The sequence below is a fragment of the Dendrobates tinctorius genome, unplaced genomic scaffold (genome assembly GCF_039654945.1).
Source record: "Dendrobates tinctorius isolate UK_male_01 unplaced genomic scaffold, ASM3965494v1 ptg000037l, whole genome shotgun sequence".
NCBI lineage: Eukaryota > Metazoa > Chordata > Amphibia > Anura > Dendrobatidae > Dendrobates > Dendrobates tinctorius.
Genome location: NW_027361705.1, coordinates 23,295,732 through 23,314,134, shown reverse-complemented (window position 1 = coordinate 23,314,134; position 18,403 = coordinate 23,295,732). Strand labels below are relative to the sequence as shown.

Genomic DNA, 18,403 nt, shown 5'->3' with positions numbered 1-18,403 from the left:
CTAGTATCCTGCACCCTCCAGTCACACAGTCTCGTATCTCCTGTGAGCCGGCCGCCTGGTGCCAGCAGTCGTGGTATCGTATCCCCTGGGGCTTGCTCCTGACACTCCCTGTATAGGGGGTGGTCCTCACTAGGCTAGCTCGCCCTGGGAGGGTTGGTGCCGCGACCCAGAGGGTCCACTCCAGGAGTCGCTAACACTCTAACATACACCCGGACCTACGCAAATTGAACCTGGCAGCATGGTTACTGAGGCTGAAATCCTGAGAGCCAGAGGACTCTCGGATAAAGTGATCCAAACCCTCCAAAAAGAAAGCCAATAACTAACTCCATCTATGCCAAGGTCTGGAAAAGATTTTCGTCCTGGTGTTCCCCAAACACCCCCGATCCATTTCGTCCCAGTATAGCACAAATCTTAGACTTTCTACAAAAGTGTCTTGAAATACGGTTTACTCCTAGCACACTGAAGGTGCAAGTATCAGCTCTTAGTACCTTTTTGATCTAGACTTAGCCAGCCACCGCTGGATCAAACGCTTTTTGACTTCGGCAGCCAGGATTCGTCCTAAGCTTCGTAGTCAGGTTCCTCCTTGGGATCTAAATATTGTGCTTAACAGCCTAACCCAAGATCCATTCGAGCCTCTAACGTCTATGACCATAAAGAACCTGACCATCAAAACCATCTTCTTAGTTGCGATCACTACAGCTAGGCGCATAGGAGAATTGCAGGACCTGTCATTACAGGAACCTTATCTGACTCTCACTGATGACAGTATTATCCTGAAATTAGATCACGCCTTTCTGCTTAAAGTGTCTCAAACTTTCATAGAGATCAGGATATTGTGCTGCCCTCATTCTGCCCAAGCCCTTCCAACCCTAAGGAAGAAACCTTCCACACCCTCGAAGTTCGCAGGGTGGTCCTATTTTACCTCCAACAGGCAGAGGCCTGGTGGATCGACCAGAATCTATCCAGTTCTCGGGACGAAATAGAGGCAAAAAGGTGGCAAAGAACAGTATCGCTAACTGGATCACACAGGCTATCTGCCTGGCGTACTCATCACAGAATCTGGCTCCACCTGCTTCACTGAAAGCACATTCTACACGTGCGATAGCAACATCATGGACAGAGATTATGCAGAGGCGCCACCTGGTTATCTATCCACACGTTCACCAGACATTACAGGCTAAATTTCAATAGGGATTTAACTTTTGGCGGATGAGTTCTGCAGGCCATGATGCCCCCCTAAAGAAATTAACTGTTGGTATTGCACCGATGTTGCTGTCGTGGAAGGTGACTGGAGAAAATAGAATTAGTCTTACCGGTAATTCGGTTTCTAGGAACCTTCCACGACAGCACTAATTTTGCTCACTATCTGATGTTCTTATTGGATGATTCCTGCACTTTGGTGGTAACTATACATGTTAGTGTGTCCAGGAAAACACTGGTGGTTGCAGGAAGGGAAGGAGTATTTAACCTCTTTGTGTTCCTGTCCCCTATTAGGGTGGGGAGACATCCTCCGATGTTGCTGTTGTGGAAGGTTCCTAGAAACCGAATTACCGGTAAGGCCTGTTTCACACTTCCGTTTTTGTGTCCTCCAAACGGATCCGTTTCCGTTTTTTTGACGGAAACTGATGCAAACGGATCCGGTTTTTTAAAAACGGATCCGTTTTTTGACGGATCCGCGGTAACCGTAATGGAAGTCTATGGGACAAAAAAAACGGATCCTGCAAAAAATGGCGGATCCGTTTTTTTACGGAAAACAACGGATTTTGACGGATTTGAAAAAACGGAAGTGTGAAACAGGCCTAAGACTAATTCTATTTTTCTGTTTTCCAAATGGTATTTAGGAACGTGTATTGTAATTATGTACTAGGGAGACCTTCAAACTACCTAACAAATCCTGTATATATGGTGTTTTAATGGCTTAAAAATGTAAGGGCTAAAAGAAGCAAGCTCAGCAGATAGCAGTACCTGATCTAAAGGCTATGTGCACACGTTAAGTCGTTAATGCAGAAGTGTTTGCACCATTTCTTCATCACTTGACAGGAAAAACACTGCTTAAAATACAATCTGCTGCAAAAACACTGAAAATACTGACATGCTGTAGATTTAAATCTGCACCAAAACTGCAAGACAAAAATAAGCAGCATGTGCATGAGACTTCAGGATGATTATTATTTATTTATATAGCACCATTGATTCCATGGTGCTATGTATGAGGAGGGTTTCACACAGGATACAGATATCACTTATGGTAAGCAAGCTAGCAATGACAGACCGGTACAGATGCAAGAGGGCCCTGCCCTTGTAGGCTTACATTCTATAGGATTCTCATTCAGCTGGCTTTGCTGGCATCTGGATACCCTTCAGGTTTTTTGACAAATCTGCGCAGAAAAAATGCGGCAAAAACGCAACTTGTGGAAATAGCCTTTGTTATTTAGTGATGGTACTAACAATACCAATACTTGTCTATCTAAAGCATATTGATTGATGTGTGCTACCTGTGCTATTGGTTCCTGTGACTGATTAAAGACACATGGCTGCCAGTAAACAATAATAATAATAATAAATGAGAATTTTTTTTGTCTGATGCCTTTGTAGACTATGATAGAGCCAGTAATAGACATCTAACGAAGGAACACAAAAAAACTTATTTCTCTATCGCTTCAATAGGGGACACAACCATGGGTGTATGCTGCTGCCACTAGGACACTATACAAAAAAGTTATCTCCTCCCCAGCAGGGTACACCCACCAACTGGCACGACGTTAATCAGTTTTAGCGTAGTGTCAGTAGGAGGCAGACACGGGTCTGGACACAGGCCCGTTTTAACCTTAGGTTTTCCTATTTTTTTATTAATTATTTCCCTTTTTCTCTCAAGATACGACTTGTGAAGGTGACAGAGCGGAATTGTGTCACTCTGATCTCCCACCTAGAAACCGAGAGCACAGTGTGGAATTGGGTCGCTATTGTGTCCTCTCTTGTCTGTGAGGCTGGACTCTAATACAGCAAGACTGTTTGGGGCTCCCTGGCGGACATTTCTTGCCACCAATTTCCTGCCAGCTTGACCCCAGAGCCAGACGGAGCAGGGAGGGAAGACGGATCCGTTACCTGCCAGTCGCACGACAGTCTGAGCCCGGTACGACTGATGCCCGTCTATTACCCGTGTGTGAAGAAGAATTCGGGGGCGGATCTTTTAAAAATGTAGCTTCCAGCCTTGGCCTGGACCTTCTCCAGATGCCGGGCCACGCCTCTGGCAGCTCGGCAGATCACAGTTGATTGCTCTTTTGCGCTCCTACGTCCTCAGCCTATAAGGGCACACCTCGCATTCTGGCGCCCAGTAACTGCGCGCACCTTCTGACACTGCCTCTTCCTCCTTCTGCCTGGTGCAATCTTCTAGTCACTGTTTCGTACGCAACCGCTTCAGTTCCTACGAACTCTGCAGCTCACTGTCTGGTTCCGCTGAACCATCATCAGCTTACCCAGGATCCAGGGTCTGAGTAAGCGGTGCCCTCGAGGGGCAGCTCTATATCACTAGCTTAGCTCCCTCTAGCACATTTCTCTTTCCCTATGCCTAACACCCAGTCCCCCGCGTATTGTCCTTTATTTTATTTTGCATGTTTTTCCTGTAACAAAAGGTTTCCCTTTGGTCAGACCTTGTCCTCTGCCAGATTGCAGCCCACCCACGGTGCTATTCCCCCATGAGCTCACCACTACCTGCAATGAGAATGCGCCCCCCCCCGAGTGGGCCGCAGCTTTCAATCAGTTGCTGACCCAACTAATGTATGCCAGACCTTGGTCTCGGTCATAGAGCAACTGCCCAATCCTGATTCCGCCACTGGAGGTTCTGTGCACTTTCGTGGGTATTCCGGACCTTTTGGTTTCCGAAACCCAACAGGGTAGATCATGCAGGAATTCCAAAAAGCATGCCACACTAGGTCATCATCTGATTCTCTGTCACCCTCAACAACATCCTCCAAGATTCCATCTCATTCTCCATCCTCCGACGCTCCAGCGCCAGACTCCATTCTCAGTCAGATTCCGATCTTGACTCCAAACAAATCTCAAAACTACGGGACAGGGTGAATAGTCAGATTCTAGCTGTTAATCAGACTCTTAACGTAAAGGATGTGGATCCCTAACCTTCTGAGCAGACCTTATCCTTCAGAAAGACTAAACCTCTTCCCCTGGTTTTTGTCAACTCTGAAGAATTCAGCGGAATCTTTACCAAGAAACTGGAGCATCCAGAAAAGCATTTTCAGAGAAGAAAACGCATGAAGATCTTGTATCCATTTAAGGCTGACCTGCTACAGAAATGGGCAGAGTCTCCCTCAGTGCATCCACGTCTCGGCTTGATCATCAACAGTTCTAAGTCGTCTCTGATCCCAGCCCAGCTCATAGTTTTCCTGGGAATGCTGTTTGACACCACGTGGGCAAGGGTTTTTCAGCTCGTAGAAAGGTACTGGCTCTACTACACGGGATATCAGCTATTTCTCCTATCAAGATGAGACAAGTTAACTTGCTTCATGGACCGTCTTGTCACACTCCCCTCCCGGATCAAGAAGTCCCTGGAATGGTGGAGACGCTCTCCCCTCGTCCGTAGCGGAAGATCTTTTCTGCCACTGAGTTGGAAGGTTGTAACAACGGATGCCAGTCTGCTCCATTGGGGAGCAGTGTTTCAAGACCTAACAGTCCAAGGCCGATGGAACGCTCAAGAATCGTCCCTTTCCATCAATATTCAACTCGGAGCAATCTTTCTTGCTCTGCTTCCCTGGAATAACCTTCTCTCCAGACATCCGATACAAGTCCAATCTGACAATGCATACATCTCTCTACTCCCCTCTTATCCCCTCTTCCCACAATCATATACAAGATTTCTCCCGTGCATCCCCCCTACTCTGGAACTCTCTACCACAACATATCAGACTCTCGCCTACCATGGAAACCTTCAAAAATAACCTGAAAACCTATCTCTTCCAACAAGTCTACAATCTGCAGTAACCACCGATCCTTCAAACCGCTGCACGACCAGCTCTACCCTCACCTACTGTATCCTCACCCATCCCTTGTAGACTGTGAGCCCTCACGGGCAGGGTCCTCTCTCATCCTGTACCAGTCGTGACTTGTATTGTTTAAGATTACTGTACTTGTATTTATTATGTATACCCCTCCTCACATGTAAAGCGCCATAGAATAAATGGTGCTATAATAATAATTATAAATCACCAAAGAGAAACTCAAAGTCGAGCAGTGATGTCAGAGGTTGGTCAGATCCTGTCATGGGCCAAACGGAATATACCAGCAATCTCAGCGGTACACTTACCCGGAGTGGAGAACAGGGCCACCGACTTTCTCAGCCAAAAGAAGGTCTTGCTGCCTGCGAGTGGTCCCTGAAGCCATCAGTTTTCAACAAGATTTGTCTCAGATGAGGAACTCCTGATGTCAAGCTGATGGCGCCTAGACTGAACTACAAGGTTCCTTAGTTTGTATCCAGATCTCGCGATCCTCTAACAATCGCTCCGATGCACTGAAATTCCCTGGTCCCAGTTCTCTCATACCTGATTCCACCTCTACTGGTGATCCAAGTGGTGGTCAAGAAGATCAAAGCGGAGGGAGTGCCCATCCTACTCGACGCTCTGGACTGGCCCAAAAGGTCCTGGTAACCTCACGGACGCTCCATGGAAACTTCTGGATCTTCTCTAACAGGGCTCTCTTCCAGCAGAATTTTCAGACTCTCAATTTAAAGACATGGCTGTTGAGGCCTCGGTACTGAAATCTGCGGGTTTCTCCGATCAAGTTTTTCAGACCATGATCAGGGCAAGGATCCTCTCGCATTTACCACTGTATATGGATGGCCTTTTTCCGCTGGTGCGAAGCCAACCAGGCCGTCCCCATGGTTTTTGTTGGTGAATAAGAAAGGAAAGGATTTTCTCCAGCGTTGATTATATAAATTTAACTTCACGTTTGAGTCTTCATAAAAACTGACATGCTGGCATACCACCTAGTGTCAGCATGTCAGTTTTTATGAAGAATCAATAAACGTGATGTTTTATTTTTATAATCAGTGCTGGAGAAAATAATTTCCTTATTCACTTGTGATACGTCCTAGAACAGGGCGGCTCCATGTGGTGATAAAGACTACAATGTGCAGCAGATATCAGTGAGCTAACTTTCTTTTTACCCCTTTCCTACTATTTACATGTTTTTTTGCTCTGCCATTCATTCTGCAGTCAGCCCTTGAGTCTGGCCTGTCCCTCAGTTCCCATAAGAGGCAGGTGTTGGCCCTTTCCATTCTTTTTCAGAAGAATCTTGCATCTCGTCCGCAGACCAGGATCTTCCTTCAGGAGGTCGCACACTCCGTTCCCCCTTACCGCATCCGGTAGAACCTTTGAACCTCAACTTAGTTCTGGATGTCCTTCAGGAGACCCCATTTGAACCACTACAAGAGATCCTCTCGCTTTCGTCTCCTGGAAGATTGCCTTCCAGGCAGCCATCACCTCAGTCAGACGAGTGCCCGAACTCACGGCTTTTTCTTGCTGTTTCCCATACCTGGTGTTCCACCAAGACAAGGTTTTCCTGCCTCTGATCCCATCTTCCCTTCCTAAGTTGGTTTCCTCTTTTCATCTCAAAGAAGACGCACTTCCTTCCTTTTGTCCGTCTCCCTCTCATCCTCTGGAGCCGTCACTAAACAAACTAGACCAGTGAGAGCCCTTCATTCCTTTCTAAAACCTTTCCTTCAGACGAACAGACTCCCATAGATCCTCGAAGAGGCCTCCCTGCTAACAGGTTTGCCATTGCCTGTTGGGTCTGTTCAGCCATTCTGGAAGCTTATCTGGTAAGGGACATAGCATGTCCACTCGGGGTCACTGCACACTTTGCTCGCGCAGTGGGGGCAATTTGTCACCAGGTGTTTGCTTTACAGCTTTGCAAAGTTGCAACATCATCTTCCATTCATACCTTCGCAAAGTTCTACGGGGTTCACACTTATGCCTTGTCGGATGCGAACCTCAGTAGAAAGGTCCTGCAAGCCGCATTAGCCAAAGCTTAGACTTGAGGGTACTGTCCTTTAACCCCAAGGATGGTTTGCATGTTAATGACCAGGCCAAATTTTACAATTCTGACCACTGTCCCTTTATGAGGTAATAACTCTGGAACGCTTCCATGGATCCCAGTGATTCGGACACTGTTTTCTCATTACATATTGTACTTCATGATAGTGGTAAAATTTCTTTGATATGACTTGCGTTTATTTGATTAAAAAAATCCCGGAAATTTGGCGAAAATTTTGCAATTTTCCAACTTTGAATTTTCATGGCCTTAAAACAGAAATATGTCACACAAAATAGTTAATAAATAACATTTCCAACATGTCTACTTTACATCAGCACAATTTTGGAACCAAAATTTTTTTTTTGTTAGGAACTTATAAGGGTTAAAAGTTGACCAGTGATTTCTCATTTTTACAACACCATTTTTTTTTAAGGGACCACATCACATTTGAAGTCACTTTGAGGGGTCTATATGATAGAAAATACCCAAAATGACACCATTCTAAAAACTAATCCCCTGAAGGTGCTCAAAACCACATTCAAGAAGTTTATTAACTCTTCAGGTGCTTCACAGGAATTTTTGGAATGTTTAAAAAAATGAATATTTAACTTTTTTTCACAAAAAAATTTACTTCAGATCCAATTTGTTTTATTTTACCAAGGGTAACAGGAGAAATTGGACCCCAAAAGTTGTTGTACAATTTGTCCTGAGTATGCTTACCAAATATATATGCAGGTAAACCACTGTTTGGGCGCATGACAGAGCTCGGAAGGGAAGGAGTGCCATTTGACTTTTCAATGCAAAATTGGCTGGAACTGAGATTGGACGCCAAGTTGTGTCTGGAGAGCCCCTGATGTGCCTAAACAGTGGATACCCCCATCAAATGACACCATTTTGAAAAGTAGACCACCTAAGGAATTTATCTAGATGTGTAGTGAGCACTTTGAACCCTCAGTGATTCACAGAAGTTTATAATGTAGAGCTGTAAAAATAAAAAAAATCTTATTTTTTTTCACAAAAATGAACTTTTTGCCCCAATTTTTTATTTTCCCAAGGGTAACAGGAGAAATTGCACCCCAAAAGTTGTTGTGCAATTTGTCCTGAGTATGCTGATACCCCATGTGTGGGGGTAAACCACTGTTTGGGAGCATGGCAGAGCTCGGAAGGGAAGGAACACCGTTTGACTTTTTCAATACAGAATTGGCTGGAAACGAGATCAGACACATGTCGCGTTTGGAGAGCCCCTGATGTGCCTAAACAGTGGAAACCCCCCAATTCTAACTTCAACCCTAATCCCAACCCTAGCGATAACTTTAAACTCAACCCTAATTTTAGCCCTAGCCCCAACCCTAACCCTAATGGGAAAATAGAAATAATTTATTTTTTTTTATTATTATTTTTCCCTAAGGGGGTGGTAAAGGGGGGTTTGATTTACTATTTATGGCAGGTGTTTATGTTTGGCAGCTGTCACACACTAAAAAGACGCTTTTTATTGCAAAAAATAGTTTTTGCATCACCACATTTTGAGAGCTATAATTTTCCTATATTTTGGCCCACAGAGTCATGTGAGGTCTTGTTCTTTGCGAGACGAGTTTGTTTTTATTGGTACCATTTACGGGCACATGACATTTTTTGATCGCTTTTTATTCCCATTTTTGAGAGGCAGAATGAACAAAAGCCAGCAATTCATGAATTTCTTTTTTTTGGGGGGGGGGGCGTTTATACCATTCTGCGTGTGGTAAAATTGATAAAGCAGTTTTATTCTTCAGGTCAGTACGATTACAGCGATACCTCATTTATATCATTTTTTTATGTTTTGGCGCCATTATACACTAAAAACTCTTTTATAGAAAAAAATAATTATTTTTGCATCGCTTTATTCTGAGAGCTATAACTTTTTCATTTTTCCGGTGATGAAGCTATATGGCGGCTTGTTTTTGTGGGACAAGATGACGTTTTCAACGGTACCACGTTTATTTATACCCGACTTTTTGATTGCGTGTTATTCCACTTTTTGTTCAGCGGTGTGATGATAAAGCATTGATTTTTTTTTTTTTTTGCCTTGTTTTTTTTTTTTAATGGTTTTCACTAAAGGGGTTAACTAGTGGGACAGTTTTATAGGTTGGGTCATTGTGGATGCGGCGATACTAAACGTGTACTTTAATTGTTTAGATTTTTTTATTCAAATACTGATTTATTGATGGAATAAATATTTATTTTTTATTTTTTTTTATATTTTTACAATTATTTAAAAAAATTTTTTTTTTATTTCATTCTATGTTTTACACCTTGTCCCACTATGGGACATTCATTTTGTGCAGGATGATCGCTTATATAGCATGAAGATCTGCATGCTATAGAAGCTGTCAACGCTGCATGTAATTTCTCACTAACCTCAGAGACTTCCTGACATGCACTGCGCATGACAGGAAGTCTCTGTGCTCTGGTAACCCGGATGTTGTCATGACGACATTGGGTTACCATGGAAGCAATCGGGACACTGCGTCATGCCGCGGGGTCTCTGATCCAAAGGCAGAGGGGCTGTCAAAGCTGACAGGCCCTCTGCCTGCTCCCGGAATGCTGCGATCATGTTTGATTGCAGTGTGCCGGGGATAAAAGTGCCGGGAGTGGTCCGTACCCGGCAGCGATCAGCCGCGCTCCCCCCGTGAGCGTGGATGATCGCGTATGACGTACTATTCCGTCCACGGTCATAGGGTCCCAGGGCACATGGACGGAATAGTATGTCAAAGGTCAGAAAGGGGTTAACCCCTCCCTTGGAATTGCTTTTGGACATCCCATGGTTTCCTGATACCCCAATGAACCAACAGAGAAACGAGGATTTTGGGTACTCACCGTAAAATCTTTCTCAGAGCCTTCATTGGGGGGACACAGCACCCACCCTTGTATACAGTTATGTGTTATGAATGGGTCACCGAGGAGGAAAAAACAAAACAAGCTAAGTCACAGAAAACCAGAGAGGTTGGTAACTATGCAGATTGCAGATCCCTGATCCTAACCACACAACTAGCAGCAGCCGTGGAGCGTTCCTACGATGAACCTAGACGCTTCGTCACAACCGGAGGAATAAATAAGCCTAAAGCAAGAAAAGGGGAAAACTAACTGCCCCAGAGCAGACCCCAAAGGAAAGACAGCCCCCACACATGTATTGACGGTGAAACAAGATGAAAGCACAAACACAGGCAGGAAAATAGGCTGTGCAAACGATGGGGCCCAAACTAACTAGAAAGGATAGGAAAGGAAAGACACTGTCTGCAATCTGCCAAAAACCCTACAAAAATAATGTCCAACACTGCTGATGACAAAATTAACCCTGAAGTCACTAGACTTCTCCCACTATATCAGCACTCTAAAATTTTCTGAGACAGAGCAAAAAGAGGCCAATCTAGTAAGGGACAAAAAAGCAAATTGGCAAATACAGATAAATAAGAGTGGAAATTCAGCACAGCCCCAGCCGGGGCTGGCTGACCACAAAAAAACTGAATAGACCAACAAAATCAAGTGTGAACATTAGCAGAAAAACTTAGCTTGAGTTGACTGGAACAGAGCTGAGAACCAAGACCTGACAAGCCAGAAGGAATCACCAGCACCAGAATAGGGCGTCGTCTGTCTTAAATCCAGTCTGAGATTCCTGAGGTCCAATCGTCAACCTCCTTATCAGGTGGCAGATCTCCACTAATTAAATCAGCCTCACTACCTCCTGTTACCACCAGAGGGAGTGTGGAAGGAGAACTCACAACTGGTAGACCAGAAAATGAACTCACAACAGTACCCCTCCTTGAGGAGGGGTCACCGAACCCTCACCCACGCCACCAGGCCCATCAAGATTGGTTCGTGCTTTTCACCGGGCCCATCTATTGGCATGAATATCAGAGGCAGAGACCCAAGAATTATCCTCCTGGCCATAACCCTTCCATTTGACCAAATACTGGAGTCTCCGTCTAACCAAACGAGAATCCAATATTTTCTCTACCTCATATTCCACATTGCCTTCAACCAACACAGGGTCAGGAGGTGCTGCCATAGGAACCACTGGCTCAACAAACCTCTTCAACAGAGATTTGTGAAATACGTTATGGATCTTGAACGTAACTGGAAGAGCCAATCGAAAAGAAACAGGATTAAGAATCTCCAAAATCTTATAAGGTCCAATAAATCTTGGCTTAAATTTTGGAGATGCAACCTTCATAGGAATATTCTTAGACGACAACCAAACCATATCACCCACTTTAAACCGGGGACCAATGGTCCTATGCCGGTTGGAAAATCGCTGGGCCTTTTCCTGAGAGAGTGACAACTTATCCACCACTTGGTCCCATATCTGCTGCATTCTCTCAACCACAGTGTCCACACCTGGGCAGGACGAAGATTCCACTTGCCCTGAAGAGAATCAAGGATGAAACCCAAAATTACAGAAAAAGGGTGACATCAAAGTGGCAGAACTAGCTCTATTGTTCAGCGCGAATTCGGCCAAGGGCAAAAATGAGACCCAAACATCCTGATCAGCAGATATAAAACATCTTAAATTAGACTCCAAGGTCTGGTTTGTTCTCTCAGTCTGTCCATTGGTCTGGGGATGAAATGCGGAGGAGAAGGATAACTGAATTCCCAGATTGGAACAAAAGGCTTTCCAGAATCTGGAAACAAACTGGACTCCTCTGTCGGACACAGTGTTCTCAGGAATCCCATGTAACCGAACCACCTGTTGTAAAAACAAGGGTACCAACTCAGCGGAAGATGGCAACTTTGGGAGTGGTACAAGATGGACCATCTTCGAAAATCTATCACAAATCACCCAGATAACAGTCATTCTCTGAGAGACAGGAAGATCAGAAATAAAATCCATTGAGATATGGGTCCATGGCCTCTTGGGCACCGGCAGGGGCATCAGCAACCCACTAGAATGAGAACAGGGTTTAGACCGAGAACAAGTCCCACAGGACTGTACAAAATTCCTGACATCACGAGATAAGGCAGGCCAACAAAAGGACCGACTCACCAAATCTCTGGTACCAAAAATACCTGGATGACCAGCCAATGTGGAGCAATGAATTTCAGACATCACTCTCTTTCTCCACTGGTCAAGAACATACAATCTTCCCATAGGGCAACGCTCAGGTTTATCCTCCTGAAATTCCTCCACGGCGCATCTCAAATCGGGTGATATGGCAGAAAGAACTACCCCCTCACCTAGGATGGTAGTAGGCTCGGTCACATTAAGAGAATCGGCAAAGAAACTCCTAGAAAGGGCGTCTGCCTTAACATTTTTAGTGCCCGGAAGAAAAGAGACCACAAAATTAAAACACGTGAAAATCAAGGCCCATCTAGACTGTCTAGGATTCAAGCGTTTGGCCGACTCCAGATAAATCAAATTCTTGTGATCGGTGAGGACCACAACTCCCTTTAACCAATGTCTCCACTCCTCAAATGCCCATTTCATGGCCAACAATTCCCGATTCCCCACGTCATAGTTGCGTTCAGATGAGGAGAACTTTCGAGAAAAGAAGGCACAGGGATTCATTTTAGAAGTCACAGGGTCTTTTTGGGACAAAACAGCTCCTGCACCAATCTCAGAAGCATCTACCTCCACCTGAAATGGAAGTGAGACATCAGGTTGCCGTAAAACTGGAGCTGAAGTAAATCTCCTCTTAAGCTCCTGAAATGCTGAGACAGCATCAGGAGACCAATTCAGCACATCAGCGCCCTTCTTGGTCAGATCAGTCAGTGGTTTGACAATACCAGAAAAATTACCTATAAATTTACGATAGAAATTAGCAAAACCCAAAAACTTCTGGAGGGCCTTCAAAGAAGTAGGCTGAACCCAACCATAAATGGCCTGTACCTTGGCCGGGTCCATTTCAATAGTCGACGGAGACAAGATAAATCCCAAAAATGAAATCCTCTGTACACCAAAGAGGCATTTCGATCCCTTAACAAACAGGGAATTCTCCCTCAAAATCCGGAACACAGTCCGGACGTGTTCCACATGAGAATCCCAATCACTAGAAAAGATCAAAATATCATCCAGATAGATGATCAAAAACTTATCCACAAAGTCATGGAAAATATCATTCATAAAGGACTGGAAGACAGAAGGGGCATTAGTGAGCCCAAAAGGCATCACCAGATACTCAAAATGTCCCTCCGGAGAATTAAACGCCTTCTTCCATTCATCCCCGTGCTTGATGCGAATAAGATTATACGCCCCCCTGAGGTCAAGCCTAGTAAACCAGCAGGCACTCGTAACTCTTCAGAATAAATCAGACATCAGTAACGGGTACTGATATTTAACTGTCATCTTGTTAAGGGAACGATAATCAATACACGGTCTTAATGAACCATCTTTCTTGGCCACAAAGAAAACAGCACCTAAAGGTCAAGAGGATGGTCTAATATGACCTTTCTCCAACGACTCCTTAATATAGGATCGCATACCATCATGTTCGGGTACTGATAAGTTGAAAAGCCGACCCTTGGGAAATTTACACCCAGGCATCAACTCAATTGTACAGTCATAACTCCTATGAGGAGGCAAAGACGCAGACTTTCACTAAATACATCAGAAAAATCGGCCAGATAACCAGGAATATCATGAGACTGAGGAGAGGTAGAGAAAACAGGAGCATCCATAAGAACACACTGACAACCCGAACTCACCACATTCCCAGATTTCCAATCCAAAACTGGATTATGAGTTTGCAACCAAGGAAAACCCAGAACAATAGTATCATGCAAATTATGCAGCACCAAAAATTTACAATTTTCTTGGTGGTCTGGGGCAACTCGCATTATCACCTGGGTCCAAAACTGAGGTTTATTCTCCGCCAAAGGAGTAGCATCAATACCCCTCAAAGGAATAGGCATCCGCAGAAGCGTCATAGAAAAACCACAACGTTTAGCAAAGTCCAAATCCATCAGTTTCAACGCTGCTCCTGAATCCACAAAAGCCTTAGTGGAAAACGTGGATAAGGAGCAGATCAGACTAATTGCCAAAAGTAACTTAGTTTGTACACTGCCCACAGCAAATGTGTGTGCAAAACGTTTCTCTCGTTTAGGGCAGACAGAAATAGTATGAGAGGCGTCTCCACAGAAAAAACACAGCTTATCACAGCCTTCAAAACTCCCGACGTTGTGCCCTAGACAAAACTCCGTCACATTGCATAGGTTCAGACATTTGTTCAAAAGGTGGCAGTGCCTCCCGTGTAGTTTTACGTTCACGTAAACGCCGATCAACTTGAATGGCTAATGACATAGAATCATCCAGACCAGAGGGAACAGGAAATCCCACCATAACATCTTTTACGGTCTCTGATAAACCCTTCCGAAAGAGAGCTGCCAATGCACTATCATTCCATGTAGTAAGGACCGCCCACTTTCAGAATTTTTGACAGTATAACTCTGCAGAATCCTGACCCTGGTTTAATGCCAACAGGGTTCTCTCAGCTTGATCAACAGCATTAGGTTCCTCATACAACAACCCCAAGGCTTGAAAAAATGCATCCACATTAGTCAGAATAGGATTTTCAGGTGTCAGAGAAAAAGCCCAATCCTGGGGATCGCCGCGCAGCAAGGAGATGACAATTTTAACCTGCTGCACAGAGCTCCCCGATGAGTTAGGCTTCAAGGCAAGAAATAATTTACAATTATTCTTAAAATTCTGAAATTTAGACCGATCCCCAGAAAACACATCCGGAGTAGGGATCTTAGGTTCAGCAGCATGTGACTGAATGAGGTAGGTGGAAATTCCCTGCACTTCAGCAGCAAGTTGCTCCACACGATCAGACAATTGCTTAATCTCCATTAGGAAAAAAAAATCCTCCTACGGCCCCAGAGAAAAAAAAAAGAGGAAAAAATACGTTAAAAAAAAAAATCTGACACTTTTTTTTTCTTTTTTTAACAACTTTTCCCTGCTTTTGAGTACCCTAGAATCTGCGGTATGGCTGGTGATTCTGTTATGAATGGGTCACCGAGGAGGAAAAAACAAAACAAGCCGTGGAGCATTCCTACGATGAACCTAGACGCTTCGTCACAGCCGGAGGACTAAATAAGCCTAAAGCAAGAAAAGGGGAAAACTAACTGCCCCAGAGCAGACCCCAAAGGAAAAACAGCCCCCACACATGTATTGACAGTGAAACAAGATGAAAACACAAACACAGGCAGGAAAATAGGCTGTGCAAACGATGGGGCCCAAACTAACTAGAAAGGATAGGAAAGGAAAGACACTGTCTGCAATCTGCCAAAAACCCTACAAAAATAATGTCCAACACTTCTGATAACAAAATTAACCCTGAAGTCACTAGACTTCTCTCACTATATCAGCACTCTGAAATATTCTGAGACAGAGCAAAAAGAGGCCAATCTAATAAGGGACAAAAAAGCAAATTGGCAAATACAGATAAATAAGAGTGGAAATTCAGCACTGCCCCAGCCGGGCTGGCTGACCACAAAAAAAACTGAATAGACCAACAAAATCAAGTGTGAACATTAGCAGAAAAACTTAGCTTGAGCTGACTGGAACAGAGCTGAGAACCAAGACCTGACAAGCAGAAGGATTCACCAGCACCAGAGTAGGGTGTCGTCTGTCTTAAATCCAGTCTGAGATTCCTGAGGTCCAATCATCATCCTCCTTATCAGGTGGCAGATCTCCACTAATTAAATCAGCCTCACTACCTCCTGTTACCACCAGAGGGAGCCTGGAAGGAGAACTCACAACTGGTAGACCAGAAAATGAACTCACAACAGTTATGTTGGTTCTGCTATCAGTGATGTTTTTGTATTATGTTGCTTCTCCTACTCTTTTTTTTCTCACTAATTAACTTTGTGCCAGTTGGTGGGTATATACTGCTGGGGAAGAGCTGACTTTTTGGTCATAGTGGCAGCAGCATACACCCATGGTTTTCTGTGTCCCCCAGGGAAGGCTCAAAGAAAGAGACTTTACTCCGAGTACTCAGAATCTTAATTTTTATTAACCTTTTATTTGTTGTGTGGTAGCTGATTTAGAACTGCAGACGATTTTGTAGACAAATACGTATTTAAGAGATGAAAGCTTCTTTTCTGGACCGTCTATTTTTTCTAATGTTTTTCTTTTTTTCTGTATTGACAGTGGCCGTGCTGTATTTTTACTTCTACAAGAGGACCGCGCTAAGTCTGGGAGATTCCCGCTACTACCATGATTCTCTGTGGCTACGCAATGAGTTTGCCGGAGTACGGGGTTAAATGAATTAATGGCTAGACTGAGACTGAGCACAAGCACCAAAGGGTTTGGGGGTCATTGGGGAGGAGTCCATAAAGTGTCCCCTGAAATCCCTAAAGACCAGCCAATCTCTATGTTGAATAGTGAGAAGATTACCTGACCCCATTGTTCAGTAAGTTCTTGGTAAACACCAGCTTCTTCCAGTCCAGGAAACCTTTTTTTTCTGTAAATTATTCATCCAGTATTTCCAGAGTTATTCATTTTACAGATATCAATAGAAATTTCACTTGTATTTTCTAAAAGCAAATATGTGTGTATGTAAGAAATATTTTTTTTTAGTTTCTGACTTTTCTTATAATGAATGTTTCATAGCTTTGTTTAATAAAAATAGTTAAAGAAAAATAAATGTCAAACATCTTTTCACACACAAATGTCTCTGGGTTGGGAATGGGTTTTTAAAGGAGTTGTCTCGTGAGACATTAAAGGGTTATTCCTATTTCTACCTTTCATTGTTGAGATGAAAATACCTGACTACCTGAAGCGGGGTTAGAAAAACAGCTTGAGCACAGCTGTACTATGTGATTTCCATATCTCTCATAGGTATAAATGGGTGTTACAGAATCAATGTTGCAAAGCAAATCACATTTGTAAAACTCCCAAATTATGGGAACAGTGTATCTAGCTGTGCTGTTTCCATAACTAATTTATATCTATGGGAATTTATACAAGCAGATTAGAATCCCCACCTCTGGTGACTGGGACCTAAAAGCAGTTTTTCCACCTCGTCTATGGAAGGCAGAAATTAAAATAATCCTATAATGGCACATCAGCAGGATATGGAGTAAGTGTCTAATAATTGCAGGTCCAATCTCTGAGATTTAAGCTGTGTGCACACGTAGCGGGTTTTTTGCGTTTTCGCAGCATTTTTAAACGCGCGACTTTGCCGCGAAAACGCAAAAAAAAAAGCATCCCATGCAATCCTATGGCATTCCGCACATGCTGTGCTAATGCTGCGTATTTTTCCGCAGCGGAATTGCATCGCGGAAAAATGCGCAGCATCTTCATTCTTTGTGCCCACCATGTGAAAAGTAAGCGATAAATTTGCGGATGGTACCCAGGGTCTGGAGGAGAGGAGATTCTCCTCCAGGCCCTGGGTACCATATCCCTGTTAAAAATAGAATTAAAATAAAAAAATTGTGATTTTCTCACCTTCCGGCGTCCCGCGCAGTGTCCCCAGGCCACAGCAATGCTCCCGGCAAGTCCCGTTCCCAGGGATGCCTTGCGACAATGACCTTTGATGATGTCGCGGTATCGCGATACTGCAACGTCATCAAAGGTCATTGTCGCAAGTCATCCCTGGGAACGGGACTTGCCGGGATCATCGCGAGGATTGGGAATGCTGCGCGGGACGGTGAGAAGAACACAATTTTTTTTTTCTAATTATTATTTTTAACATTAGGTCTTTTTACTACTGACGCTGCATAGGCAGCCTCAATAATAAAAAGTTGGTCACACTTGTCAAACACTGTTTGACAAGTGTGATCAACCTATCAATCACAAGGTAAAACAAACAAAAAATATAGCCTCACTGTGTCCTATATTATGATTCAGTTTGTCTTGCAATGTAGTGGGTCTCCAGCCAATAGTCATGACTTGTGACTTTTCATAAGAAAGAAATTTTGGCGAGTCCCAAAAATAGATAAAATCCTCAAATTTATTTCAAATATTTTAAAAGATCTTATAGGTTGGGGATACATCTCAATGCGTTTCTGGCAAAAGCGCTTATTCACTGAGATCAAGTGAATAAGGGCTTTTGTCAGAATAAGGGCTTTTGCCAGAAACGCGTTGAGATGTATCCCCAACCTATATCATCTTTTAAAATATTTGAAATAAATGTGAGGATTTTATCTATTTTTGGGACTCGCCAAAATTTCTCTCTTTTCAACCTATCAATCAGTTTTCCAAGCGATGCTACAAATCGCTTGGAAAACGCTAGCATTTTTCAAGCTAATTACTCTTGCAAAACGCTAGTTTTTCCGCAGGGAAAAAGGTGGGAATTTAAAATGCGGATTTCTTGCGTATTTCCCGCAGCATGGAATTCCTGAATTCCCGTGGAAATTTCCACAGGAATTCCATACGTGTGCACAT

The 18,403-nt window shown here is 43.7% G+C and overlaps 1 protein-coding gene across 3 annotated transcripts in view; it reads left to right on the top strand.

Moving 5' to 3' along the window:
- The window catches only part of TMEM138 (transmembrane protein 138), a 58,840-nt gene extending 42,179 nt beyond the window's left edge, over window positions 1-16,661 (top strand). For 2 of the 3 annotated variants that reach the window (XM_073573910.1, XM_073573909.1), the window contains exon 5: window positions 16,166-16,661. In XM_073573910.1, coding sequence (XP_073430011.1) covers window positions 16,166-16,278 — 113 coding nt within the window. In that variant the 3' untranslated portion in view covers window positions 16,279-16,661. Of the gene's footprint in view, window positions 1-1,494; window positions 1,554-16,165 lie in introns of all 3 variants that reach the window. The other variant, XM_073573911.1, reaches the window with a different exon arrangement.
- Window positions 16,662-18,403: the final 1,742 nt, after the last annotated feature.